The sequence below is a fragment of the Neovison vison genome, chromosome 2 (assembly GCF_020171115.1).
Source record: "Neovison vison isolate M4711 chromosome 2, ASM_NN_V1, whole genome shotgun sequence".
In the NCBI taxonomy this organism is placed as follows: domain Eukaryota; kingdom Metazoa; phylum Chordata; class Mammalia; order Carnivora; family Mustelidae; genus Neogale; species Neogale vison.
The window spans coordinates 161009591-161023973 of record NC_058092.1 but is presented as its reverse complement, the minus strand read 5'-3'; the positions used below and the strand labels follow the sequence as shown (position 1 = coordinate 161023973).

At 39.1% G+C, this 14383-nt stretch overlaps 1 protein-coding gene across 3 annotated transcripts in view; it reads right to left on the bottom strand.

Moving 5' to 3' along the window:
* The window catches only part of MTR (5-methyltetrahydrofolate-homocysteine methyltransferase), a 107791-nt gene that overhangs the window by 72224 nt on the left and 21184 nt on the right, over nt 1-14383 (bottom strand). For 2 of the 3 annotated variants that reach the window (XM_044239413.1, XM_044239414.1), the window contains exons 9-12: nt 8038-8138; nt 6667-6728; nt 4510-4577; nt 2211-2290 (exon numbers count right to left, since the gene is read on the bottom strand). In XM_044239413.1, the coding sequence (XP_044095348.1) occupies nt 2211-2290; nt 4510-4577; nt 6667-6728; nt 8038-8138 (311 nt within the window). Of the gene's footprint in view, nt 1-2210; nt 2291-4509; nt 4578-6666; nt 6729-8037; nt 8139-14383 lie in introns of those variants that run through there. The other variant, XM_044239415.1, reaches the window with a different exon arrangement.

Below are 14383 nucleotides of genomic sequence, written 5' to 3'. Positions count from 1 at the left end.
AAGTATCAGGGAGAGGAAAATAATGAATATGAGATGAGTAATCACAGAAGTATTCCAAACTATTTAAGGGATGGGGGCAGCTATGCTGTCCCAGTTTTGTCCTGTGGTTTCTTCCCACTGGTAGTGACCCTCCACATGAGCCTCAGGATGTCTCCCAGTCCTTAGATCCAGGGCTCGCAGGGCAGGCAAACAGCGGTACTGAAGCCCAAATGCTGCTGTGGTCCTGCGTCACCGCCCTATGAGCACCACACACAGAGTGCTTCTCATCAGTTATGCATGTGAAGTATCTGACATAAAAAATACCCTTTTCTTAAGTTTGCAATCCGTGAAAAAGTATGTCATTCTTTTAAAATCTGAATGAACATGATTTTTTTTTAAAGAATTTTATTTATTTATTTGACAGAGAGAGAGATTACAAGTAGACAGAGAGGCAGGCAGAGAGAGAACGGGAAGCAGGCTCCCCATTGAGCAGAGAGCCTGATGTGGGGCTCGATCCCAGAACCCTGGGATCAGGACCTGAGCCAAAGGCAGACATTTAACTGACTGAACCACCCAGGTACCCCGTGAAGGTGATTTTTAAGCAATTTAGAAATAGCACATGAAATTCAAATCAGAAGAAGAGGATTCTTTTACTCTTACATCTAAATTCGTTTAAAAAATCATATCTAGGGGCACCTGGGATCAGTGGAGAGCCTGCTTCTCCCTCTGCCCCTCCCCCTGCTTGTGCTCTCTCAAATAAATAAAATCTTAATAAAAAAATAAATTAAATAATAATCACATCTAAGTGGTTCTCTTGTTTCAACTTACTATTTAAATGGCTAGCACTTGGCTGAAGCAAACAATAATTTTAAGATCTAAGGATATAGTAAACTATCGTAACATACCTCTCTCTGTTTTCTGGAGAATAAAAAGAAAACATGGAAGACTGAAGAGGGTTTTTAACCCAACTTCACACTCACTGGGATGAATTCAATGAAACTATGTTCTGAGAAAAGTAGGTGTGTTCCTTTTGCTGTCCCTTGTATTTTATTTCAATTTTCTTCGAGGAACATTAAGGAACAAATATTTCAATTCAGAGAGACGCTAAATTCAAAATTATTAGGGTGCATAATTTCCCATGTACAGTTAAGAATCTGTTTATATACAAACATATATTTTACTGTTTTTCTTAGGGATAGTACCTAAGAATATACCATTGAAGTATTATGGTCAAAACAGAACATTTAAAGTTAATCTTATTGTATTTGTTTGTACTTGGTTAAGACCTGAATGAGACAAACGTGTAAAGCACGGTCTTCTGTTGGAATCTGAATTCCTTCATTGATATGTGAAAGGTTTTCCAACTTTACTGTCACTGACATCTGAGCATGTTGTTTTATAAATGACAAGATTCCAGGGTGGGAATTAAGTAGTTTCATTTTTTTCCTTTTAATTTTTGCTTTTTTTAAGTTATGTAGATTAAGAAAAACTCCAGTATTGTGGAGTAAACTTAGTACCTTGAAACATGTTTGGGTAAGGTCAGACATGATTTCTAAATGTTGTTTTTACTTGTATTTTGCTTTTGGTACGGCCAAATATTTAGCTTATTTTTCATAGGTCCTGATACTGTCAGAAATATCAAAATAAATCTGTTCCCTAAAAATAAAAAAAGTTGGCACGATAAACTCTTTTATTAATGTTCCTTATTTGAACATCAAAACTCATCTTCAAAAAGGGAGGGTGCCCACCTTATGGGACTGCTGAGCAGCACCAAACAGAATTTTCAATACATACCCCTTTTTGGTGACTCTGGGATCGTGACATGACAATAATGCTGTTGAAACTACCACAATTTTCTATGAAGAGGCTGCTATCATGACACACCACTGGCCCTGACAGTTTAGGATTTTCAATAACTAATAGCAAGTCTGACAATTAAAATACTTAGCCCATGGCTGAGAGTTTGTTTTCAAAGCAGTGCCTCACAGAGCCAGGGCCACGTTCAAAACCTATGCAAGAGCCCCACCTTGGGCAAACCACCTGTGCCTTCTGCCTATTTCCCACCCCTGCTCTTCACCAGAATTCATTTAAATGCAAGAAAAAATATGTACGCTTCTTCGACCTAAGAAACAAGTTGCTTGGCACACGCATCACTACCACTTAGAATAAACATGTGAAATTAACCCACAAATGGTTTCTGAAATGATAAAAATCATGTCTTTACCACTTACCAGATAGTAACATATGCTCTTCAAAAACAGTGGCAGGTGGAACTCTAGGCTTACAGTTCTTCACAGCTTTAGCAATCTCCCTGAGTTAAAAGAGAAAACACTAAATCCATTAATTCAGAATAAAATAAATTTAATTAAACTAATTCCCAGCTATGAAATTAAGTCTATTTAACATAATTATGCACATAATTATATACCTAATTCCAAATGTGCAGCAACAGTTACGCCTTTTAGTTTTCTCAGCAATGCAGAAAATGAATGTGTCGACTTTAACTTTTCTGTATTTTCCCAGTCTGCTGTGGACTGACTGCACCAGTTTCTGCCCTCAGGGATAGAAACCGAGATGTGCTATGATTTATGCAAATGCAAATGGCAAATCTCATTTCTTTCCCAAGCCCACAGAAGCCCTCTACTCCTTGAAATATGTGCCTGCTTCTTAGTGGTTTAAAAGAAAAAAAGGCTTCATCGTTGAGAATGAGGGACGTACAGGAGGAGAAGCCAGGAGTGGAGGCCCGTGTTTTAGGTCAGTTTTCCCCACTGAGCACAGAAAGCACAGAGGAGAGAGGGTCCATAGGAATAAATCACTAAAATGCCAAGACGATGACTCTTAAAAATTTGCTTTGATTATGCATCTACTTTTCAACCTTATTGGCACTAGTAAATTATGTCTTTGATCAACCTGGAAAAATCTGGCTATTCCACTAAATTTATCAGGGCTAGTATGAACTCCTCTCCTTGCTTTGCTGCCCCTAGATTGGCAAGCAGACGCCAAAGTAAGATAACACTCGTGCGCGCGCCCACACATACACACAGAGACAGACACAGAGAAACACAGACACACACACACACACAGACAAGACAGACAGCCAGAGACACACACAGACATATACATATATCTGATGTCGATACACAGAAACACACACACAGTTATTTTTAAAACAACATTTTAAAAAGGAGGAGATAACCTTAAAAACAAAAAGAGATCCAAAGATTTAAAAACAAAAAGAGATCCACCTTCAACTACTGATTAATTAAAAGAGGTTTTTTAAAATTCCACAGGCTCTGGGGCGCCTGGGTGGCTCAGTGGGTTAAAGCCTCTGCCTTTGGCTCAGGTCATGGTCTCAGGGTCCTGGGATGGAGCCCCCCATTTGGCTCTCTGCTCAGCAGGGAACCTGAATCCTCCTCTCTCTCTCTCTGCCTGCCTCTCTGCCTACTTGTGATCTCTCTCTGTCAAATAAATAAATAAAATCTTAAAAAAAAAAAACTCCACAGGTTCTTCACAGAGTCTATCACAGAAGCCAATAACAGCAGTGGAATGTTAGGAAATTCAGGATGGTGGACACACCGTGCACATGGAAGCAGACTCAAAACAGTGAGATGACTGGCTCAAAACAGGATCATCAGTCACAGTAGAGACAAAACATATTATAAATAGCCAAAACTATATTCTATGCCACTGGACTGCAACCCTCTTATAAGCCACAAAATGGCAAGGACACACTTGGCCAGGCTCTTCTTCCACACCCCCGTGCTTCACACACTCACTCACATCATGGGATAAGCAATGACGGTATGACGTCTCTTGACCTCAAGGTCCTGTTGTCTTACCGTCTTCTCCTTCCATGAGACAACTAATGGAGGCATGTATTTGTCCACAAGAAACACGAACCATCCCCTCCTAATTTTCTGAATATTAGTTAGGTATTTAAGGAGAGAATATCATGACACCTGGAATTTGCTTTACAATATTCTAAGAGGAAAAAGTTGGATAATAGACAAGAATACCAAAATCTTTAAAATTATGGAAACTCTGTGATAAGCACATGAGTCATTTTATAATCTAATTTTGTTTTTTGGAATTTTTCACAATGTAAAGATCTGTTTGCCAGGGCTGCCAAAATAAAATACTCCTGGCTGAGCAGCTTAAACAGCAGCCATTTCTTAAGTTTCTGGAAGCCAGAAGTCTGAGACGCAGTGAGGCCAAGGCTGATCTCCCCTCAAGCATCTCCTGCTGGAGACAGCCCTCTCCACCCTGCACCTTCAGTATGTCACCACTGGGTTCCTTCCTCTGTGTGTCTGTGCCCTCATCTCACTTCACAAAGACACCACTTGTATGGGATTTGGATCTACCCAATATGATCTACCCAACCTTGATTATCTCTTTAGAGATCCTATCTCCAAATAGAGTCACATTTCAAAGGAACTGGGGGGGGGGGGAATTCAACACATGAATGGTGAGTGGGTGGAGGACACAATTCATCCCATAACAAAAGACCCAGTGTTTAGAAACCATCCTTACCTGATATGATCTGGGGTCGTACCACAGCAACCACCCACTATATTGACCAAGCCGTCCGCAGCAAAGTCCTGCATTTCAGAAAAGAGAAAAAGTCTCATGGAATCCGTCTGAATTCTAAACTTGCCTCTTCCAATTCAGCAGAAGGAGATGACACGTCCTCAATAACAAATTTTTTGTTATAAAGAGAGAGTTAAACATACTTAATACAAAATATAAAGCTTTCACGTGCCCCAGGTATCAGTTTAAAAGTAAAAAATAGTTCAGATGCTATGAAATCCTTCACACCATTTAGAAGTACAATTACATAATCATTTGCTTATTTGCTCATGATAAAGTTTTTCTTTTACCCGTATGCTAAGCTGAATGAATGTGAGCTGGATAAAGTATCAAGTAACAAAGTGAACATCATTTTTTACATTTAGATTAAATTTTAAAGAACTAAAGAAAAAAATTTTCAGGGTCGCCTGGGTGGCTCAGTCAGTTAAAAGTGTCTGCCTTTGGCTCAGGTTATGATCCCAGGGCCCTGGGATCACGTCATCATCAAGCACCCTGGCAGGGAGTCTGCAGCTCCCTCTCCTTCCTCCTCTGCTTCTGACCCTTCCCCATCCCCACCTGTGCTCTGATCTCTCTCTCTCAAATAAAGATATAAAATCTTTCTAAAAAATAAAGAACTAAAAATTCGTTTCCTCAGTCACATTTCAAGTTCTCCAATAACCGCATGGTAGTATCTAAATACGGACCACTGGGGATCTAGAGTTTAACCTTATGCTAGCTAGCAAAAGATAGTAACTGAGGCAGGAAGTTAAGAAACTGGGAAGTTAGGAGTACTGTAAATATCATCTACTAGATAAGGAAGTGAAACCACAAGAGAGGAGTCAGAAATCATTTAGGAGAGAATGTAACTTAGTTAGAAGCTCAAAGTCCAAGGAATGAGGAAAAGACCCAGGGGTTGAGCGCACTATGGTACCACAACCTGGGGCAAAAGATGCAGGGATTAGTGGGCACTATGGTCCCGCAACCTGGGATTCAAAGGTGGGAGTTGTGTGGGCGACCACAGGGAGTAAGGAGGACATCTAATCCACCCAGCAGTTTGGTTGTGGTAGAGTGGGGGAGGGGACCCCTGTGGAGGCCAAGAAAAACAAGGCTGTACCCATCTCGAGTCTAGCCCTGACTAAGTGCAGCCATCTTGATGTTCCAGATTATCACAAAATATTTCCTGGGTTCTGATCTACTCAGGTTAGCACTTTAAACAGTCCCTCTCTCCTTTAATGATTGATTTAAACCCCTAGACTCAGCTGCCTGTCTTTCATAACTCCCCTATACATTCCCCAACTGATCAATGTTGACCCCAGTTGGTAGGGACAACTATACACCCCTACTCAGCAGGAAGAAGTTACAGAAGATGAGACCTTCCACCTTCAACAACCTTAAAGATTTAAGGGTCAAAATTGTTCAGGGGGAAATGTGGAGACCTAGAAAATTAAGGCCATCCCACCTCAGGTTTAGCTTTAGCATAAGTACAGCCATCTTAGCTCCGCAGCCATCTCAGACCCCTGTGCCCAAGGGCTGAACATTCCCCTACTTTGCTTTAGTAAGCCCCACCCTGCTTTAGTTCAGAGACCCCCCACCCTGCTTTAGTAAGCCCACCCTGCTTTAGTTCCAGAGATCCCCACCCTGCTTTGGTTCCAGGAAATCCCCACCCTGCTTCAGTAACAGGAAGCCATAAATACCCCTGCCTTAACTAAGCTCGGGGTCCAAGTCCCTACTCCACTGTGCTGGGTATACTTGGGCCCAAGCTTAAGCTTGTCAAATAAACCCTCATGTGATTCCATCGGTGCTTGGCTCCTTGGTGGTCTCTCAGACGCAAAAACTTGGGCATAACAGCCCCACTTGAGAGGACTGCAGAAGATATCCGAATTTCTGTTAGTGTGGGTCTGGCCTCACTGGGATTTTCCAACAGCCACCAGGGCCAGATGGGGAGAAAGATGTGGATAGCGACCCCTTCCCTCTGCCTCTACCACAGTAATTAGGAGTGGTTAAGCTTTTGTTACATATACACAGGGATTTCTTTAGGAGAAAATTCTACTTCTAAATATTCTAAATCTAAGATTCCATTTCTCTATCTCTTAAAAAACCAAATGAAAGACCATCCTTAACCTTTAGTTGTGTGGCCATCATATCCGGAGTTTCGTCGTAGTCACCAAACGTGTTGGGAAGACCTAAGAAAGCATGATTTCAAGCATTACTGAAAACCATCTTAACAAACAAGTTAGTGATCGTTGAGGCTGTAGGTGTAAAAGTTAGGAAACTTTTTATTTATAATTAAATGGTGATTATTTGCAAAAACAAGTCTTAATACTGAACATAGTAAATGCAGAGATACCACACCCCCTCCCCCAAAGGAGCAAATAAACATATACTGTTTCTCTTCCATTTGAAAGAAAAGAGTTACTACTATATGGGACAGAATTTCTCCAACTCCATCCCCTTCCCATGTAGGAAACTCAACCTTGTCAGCTACCTGCTTGCGGGTAGAGGTTGGGGGACTACTACATATCCTTTGAACTAATGAGCACCTGGTGATATGAATAAAAAACACAGAACACAAGTTCTCAAATTTTTCCAAGTTCCAATTTTCAAATAAATATTCCCAAGTAAAATGTTAACGTTGAATTAACCAATTTCCTATTTTATTTATTAACTCCTTCCAGTTATCTTACACCTTCTGGGAAATAAAATTTGGTGAGCATTAAGAGACACTGATTTGGAGAAAGAAAGCTGGAAAAGGACTATCCGCCCTAAGTAGCTTAAGCAAATGCTCAAAAACATTTACCAGGAAATCTGGTTAATCCAGAATGGGTTACTAGTTTCTAACTGGGTAGTTTGAGAACTGTCCATAAATACCTGCATCTATATCAGTATATAGTAAGCTAGAAGTGCTAACTTCGAGGAAGGAAAAAGCTGACACACTGGTTGTTAACATGGCAGAACAGTGAGAAGGGTCCCCCCTCCCCTTCTTGGCACTCATCCCTTTGGCTCTGTTCACAGGGCCAACACTGTCACCAAAAGCAAGGCTCCGTGGGCGCCTGGGTGGCTCAGTGGGTTAAGCCGCTGCCTTCGGCTCAGGTCATGATCTCAGGGTCCTGGGATCGAGTCCCGCATCGGGCTCTCTGCTCAGCAGGGAGCCTGCTTCCTCCTCTCTCTCTCTGCCTGCCTCTCTGCCCACTTGTAATCTCTCTCTGTCAAATAAATAAATAAAATCTTTAAAAAAAAAAAAAAAAAAAAAGCAAGACTCCGTAACTGGGCTTCATCCCCCAAAGTTCTATCCAATCCTGCAGCTTTCAGGGTGAGTCACATTGTTCCTTCAAGTCTAGAGGCAAGCACTCTTCATTTAGAAAATGGCCACTGAATTTCAACTATGTACCAACACCTGCAAAGCCAACTCTTTCAGCCAAACTCTTTTAACCCTCCCCAACCCTGTCCAGTGTATTTGGATATCCCCACGTGCAACCCCCTAGAAATACACACCTGCATTGGGATAACAGAGGACATAGGCTGTTGTACATTTCCCAATTGTTTCAATAAAAGGTCTCATTTCAGCTGCACCCAGAGCACAGTTTAATCCAATGCTGTAAAAACAATAAGAAGGTATCAGGAACACCATCTTGTATACAAGGTATTTATGTATATCAAACATTACAATAAAGAAATGGCTATATTTAAAACCAAGCAGATAATACATCTACTTTAGCTTTAGCACCTTTATTCGGATATAGTCAAAGCCATTTCACTGAAGTTCCCTGAAGCTCTGAATGTTTCTGTCCATGTCTGCAATGTCAGATGATCTTACAGCTAAGGACCATGCCTTTCTCCTTGAAGAAGATCACAGTTGATTACCAGTATACTGGTAAACAGAAATGTCAGCCAACTACCAGTGCTAACAGACATCTGATCTGAAAGTAATACTTAAAGAGAAGGAAAAAGGAAAATCAGGGATGTAGAAGAGAAGACACAGTGAGGATACCTCGAAGCCACTCTGGGAGCCCAGGAGACCAAGACTGAGTAGTCCTTGCTCTATAGCTGACTTGCAAGGTGACCTTGGACTTACAATTTGTCCTCTTATAAATTAAGCTGGTATATCTACAAAACCAAGTTTCACTTTGCAAATGAAACTTATTATGGGCTCAAATCAAACAGATCCAAGCAGAGCTGCTCTAATAGAAGTTTGCAGAGTGGAGGGCCTGAAACCCCTCCAATACCACTCTCAGTGGGGGCCCTGTAAGAATTCAGAAAATTAACTAGGAAGCTACTAGACTCTGTGATCTTTAAGTTTTTCATATTTTAATTTTTCTCTTTTACTATGATTCCTAAGTGCAATGTGGTATGCTAGATTAGATCCTGAGGCAGAAAAAACAGCAATTGTGGAAATATTTGAAATCTGAATGAAGTCTGGCATTTAGTTAATAATATTACTATTCTTATTTTTGACAAAAGAACCATAGTTACATAAGATGCTAACATTAGAGAAAACTAGATGAAGAGTCTATGGAAATTCTCTCTACTATTTTTGCAACTTTTCTATAAATCTGAAATTATCCCAAAATAAAGTTTATTTAACAAATACAACACCCATTTATGATTAAAAACTCTCAGCAAAATAGGAATAGAGGAGAACTTCCTCAACTTGATAAAGAATATCTACAGGGGCGCCTGGGTGGCTCAGTGGGTTAAAGCCTCTGCCTTCGGATCAGGTCATGTTCCCAGGGTCCTGGGATTGAGCCCCGCATCAGGCTCTCTGCTCAGCAGGGAGCCTGCTTCCTCCTCTCTCTTTGCCTGCTTCTGTGTGATCTCCATCTGTCAAATAAATAAAGTCTTTAAAAAAATAATAATAATATCCAAGAATATCCAAAAAGAATATCCAGAAAACCAAGAGCTGACATGATAACTTAATGATGTAAAACTAGATGCTCTCCCCCTAAGACAGGGAACAAAACACAGGATGTCTCTTTTCAACTCTAATGGACATAATACTGAAAGTCCTGGCTAATTCAAGAAGAGAAGGAAAATACAAGGTACACAGACTGGAAAGGAAGATATAAAACCATCTTTGTTCATAGGTAAGACGTAGAAAATCCCAAAGAATCAACCAAAAAATTCTTGGAACTAATAAGCACTGATAGGAAGGTTGCAAAAGACAAAGTTAATATACAAAAGTCAATTGTTTACCTCTATCCCAAACATTAGCTACTGAAATTAGAAATTAAAAACATGACACCATTTACACTGGCATCAAAACAAATGAAATAGTAGGGTATAATTCTAACAAAATATGTACATGATCTACCTGAAGAATACTATAAAACAACAAAACTCTGAAGAAAGAAATCAAAGCAAATTTAAATAGGTAAATAGATATTCCATGGCCATGAATAGGAAGACTCAGTATTTTTTTTTTTAAAGGGAATTTTTTTTTTTTAAGATTTTATTTGACAGAGATCACAAGTAGGCAGAGAGAGAGAGAGAGAGAGAGAGAGAGGAGGAGGAAGCAGGCTCCCCAATGAGCAGAGAGCCCAGTGCAGGGTTCAATCCCAGGACCCAGGGATCATGACCTGAGCCCAAGGCCGAGGCTTAACCCATTGAGCCATCCAGGCACCCCAAGACTCAGTATTATTAAGATGCCAGCTTAATAATACCGAGTCTTCCTATTTATGGAATATATACATTCCATGAATTCATCAATATATATTCCATGAAAATATATGTGTGTGTGTGGGGTATATATGAATATACATACACACACATATATATATATATATATTCATTCACACATACCCAATGAAATTTCTAGCCAGTTGTTTTGTAGCTATCAACAAACAGATTCTAGTGTGTAATATGGACAGGCAAACAACCCAGAGTACCTAATCCAATATTGAAGGAAAAGAACAAAGTTGAAGGACTGACACTAAAAGCTAAAGTAATCAATGATATCGGTGTAAGAAGAGACAAACAGATCAATGGAATGAAGCAGAGAGTCTAGAAAAAGAAACACACAAATACAGTCAACTGATCTTTGACAAAGGAGCAAAGGCAAGCCAACACAGGACCTTCTTTTCAGCAAACAGTGATGCAAGAAATGGACATTCACATTTTAAAAAATTCAATGAGACAAAGACCTTACACCTTTCACAAAAATTAACTCAAAATGGATCCCAGACCTAAATATAAGCTGCAAAACTATTAAAGATACAAGATAAATAATACGATAACATAGCCTGAAACATTTAATATTATACTATACTAACTGGAATTTAAAGAAAAACTTGGAAGAAAAAAAGATAACACAGGAGAAGACTTAGGAGGCTAAGAGTTTGGCAATGAATTTATAGATAAAACATTGAAAGCAGGGTCAATGAAAGAAAAAACTGATAAGCTGGACTTCACTAAAATCAACAACTTCGGCTCAATGAAAGACACATACTGTTAAAAGCTTGGGAAGACAAGCCACAGATTGGGAGAAACTATTTGCAAAACACATATTTGATAAAGAAATGATAACCAAACCATAAAAATTTCTTAAAATTCAACAATAAATCTATATGCACCTAATGTGGAGCAAAAAAACATATAAAACAATTATTAACAGACCTAAAGGGAGAAATTGACAGCAACGGGACAACAGGGGACTTTAGCACACCACTTTCATCAATGGTGATCAACCAGACAGAAAATCAATAAGGAAACACTGGCCTTAATATGACGCATTAGACCAATGGACTTAACTGATAGATACTGAACTTTCCATCCAAAAGCACCAGAACACATATTCTTCTCAAGTGTACACAAGCATTCCCTTTAACACATTAGGCCACCAAAGTCGTCTCAAAAAATTAAAGATGACTGAAATCAAACCAAGCATCTTTTCCAACCATAATAGTATAAAACTAGAAATTAATTATAGGGGAAAAAATCCTAGTAAAACTAGAAATTAATTATAGGAAAAAAAAAACTAGTAAAACTACAAATATGTAGAGATGAAACCGGTTACTGAACAACTGCTGAGTCACAGAAGAAATCAAAAGAGAAATTTAAAAAATACCTAGAGACATGTGAAAACAATACGACACATCAAAATCTGTGGGAGAAAGCCCAAGTGACTCTCTGAAAGTTCGGAGTAACAGAGGTCAACCTCAAGAAACAAGAGAAATAAATGAACATTTAACTTTACACTAGAGGAACTAGAATAAGAATAAATGAAGCCCAAAAATAGCAGAAGGAAGGGAATAATAAAGTTCGGAGTAATAATAAATGAAATAGGGCACCTGGGTGGCTCAGAGGGTTAAGAAGCCAACTCTTCTTGCTTTCGGCTCAGGTCATGATCTCACAGTGCTGAGATCAAGCCCCACATCACCAGGCTCTGCATTCAGCAGGGAGTCCAAGTCGGCTTGAGATTCTCTCTTCCTCTCCCTCTGCCCCTCCCCCTGCTTGTGTGCACTCTCTCTCTCTCTAAAACAAATAAATCTTTTAAAAAATAAAATAAAATAATGAAAATAGAGACTAAAAAGACAAATAGAAAAGGTCAATGAAACTAAGAGCTGCTTCTTTGAAAAGATAAATGAAACTGACAAACCTTCAGCTAAACTCATTAAGAAAAAAGGAGAAGTCTCAAATAAATAATGAGAAATGAAAGCAGAGAAGTTACAACTGACACCACAGAAATCCAAAAATCATAAGAGACTATTACAAATAATTGTATGCCAACAAACTGAATCTACAAGAAATGGAGAAATTCCCAGAAACTTACAACCTTCCAAGACTAAATCAAGAAACAGAAAATCTCAATAGATCAATTACTAATAAGGAGACTGAAACAGTAATCAAAAACCTCACCAAAAACAAAAGTCCAGGACAGAAGCCTTAACTCATGAATTCTACCAAAACATTCAAAGAAAATGTTAATACCTACCCTTCTCAAACCCTTTCAAAATACTGATGAGGAAGAAACGCTTCCAAACCTCCTTAAGAGGTCAATACTAGCCTGATACCAAAACCAGACAAAAATAGCCCCCAAAAAGAAAATTACAGGCCAATACCCCTGAACACAGATGCAAAAATCCTCAACAAAATATTAGCAAACCAAACTCGACAACACTAAAAGAATCATACACCATGATCAAGTGCGATTTATTCCAGGGATGCAAGGATGGTCCAACATCTGCAAGTCAGCCAGTGTAATATACTGCGTGAACAGAATGAAACGTGGAACTCATACGATCATCTCAAAAAGATGTAGAAAAAGCATCTGCCAGAATTCAACAACTACTTATGTTAACTCTCAACAAAGAGGGTACAGAGGGAACATACCTCAAGATTATAAAAACCATTATGTAGCAAACCTACAGCTAATATCGCATTCAATGGTGAAAAACTAAAGCTTTCCTTCTAAGACCAGGAAAGACAAGGATGCCCACTCCCCCACTTTTATTCAACATGGTATCTGAAGTTCTAGCTGCGGAAACTAGGCAAAAAGAAATAAAAGGCATTCTAATTGGAAAGAAGTAAAACACACTATTTGTAGATGGTATCATACAATATACTGAAAACCTTGAAGGCTTCCACTAAAAAAAAAATTGCTAGAACTAAGAAATGAATTCAGTAAAGCTGCAGGACACAAAAGTCACATACAAAAAAAAAAAATCCATTGCATTTCTATACACTAATAGCAAACCATTAGAAAGAAAAATTAAGAAAACAATCCCATACTATTGCATCAAAAAGAATAAAATACCTAGGAATAAATTTAACCAAGAGGTGAAAACCCTGTACACTGAAACTGCAAGACACTGACGAAGAAAACTGAAGATGACACAAAGAAACAGAAGATATCCATGCTCATGGAATAAAAGAATACTGTGAAAATGTCCACGGTACCCAAAGCAATGTACAGATTCTACAACAATCTACAGGGCAATCTGTATCAAAATTCCAATATCCACTTTTCATAGAACTAGAAAAAATAATTCTAAAATTTATATGGAACCACAAAAGATACTTAAAGCCAAAACAATCTTGAGGGGAAAAAAAGAAACCTGGAGATATAACATGCCTGGATTTCCGATCACACTACCAAGCTGTAAGTCATCAAAATAGTATGTTATCGGCCTAAAGACAGACACACAGATCAAGAGAAGAAAAGAGAGCCCAGAAATCAACCCACACATATGCAATCAATTAATTTACAACAAGAGAGGCAAGAATATACACTGGGGAAAGGAGAGTCTCTTCAATAAATGGTATTGGGAAAACTGGAGAGCTACATGCAAAAAGAGTGAAACTGGATCCATCTCTTACACCAGACCAAAAACAAACTCAAAATGGATTAAAGACTTAAATGTAAAAACAGAAACCACAGAACTCCTGAGAGAAACCATAAGCGGCAAGCTCCCTGATATCCATCTTAGTAATGTTTTTTGAGGGATCTGATTCCAAAGACAAAGGAAACAAAAATGAAAAACAACTGAGACCACATCAAGCTGAAAAGCTTCTGCACACTAAAGGCAGCCTGCGGAATGGGAGAAGGTATCTGCAAATTATGCACCAGGGGCTCGCTTCAGCGAGAGCGGTACAAAGAAGATCAGCAGGGCCCTGGCGCACAGATGACATGCAAATCATCTATCTGGTAAGAGGCGGATATCCCAAATATATTAAGAACTCATGCAACCCAGTAAAAACAAAAAAATCCAATTAAGAAATGGACAGAAGATCGGAATGCATATTTTTCCAAAGAAGATACACAGATAACCAACAAGCCCATGAAAAGAAGCTCAACACCGCTCCTCATCAGGGAAATCGAAATCAGACCCACAATGAGAGATCA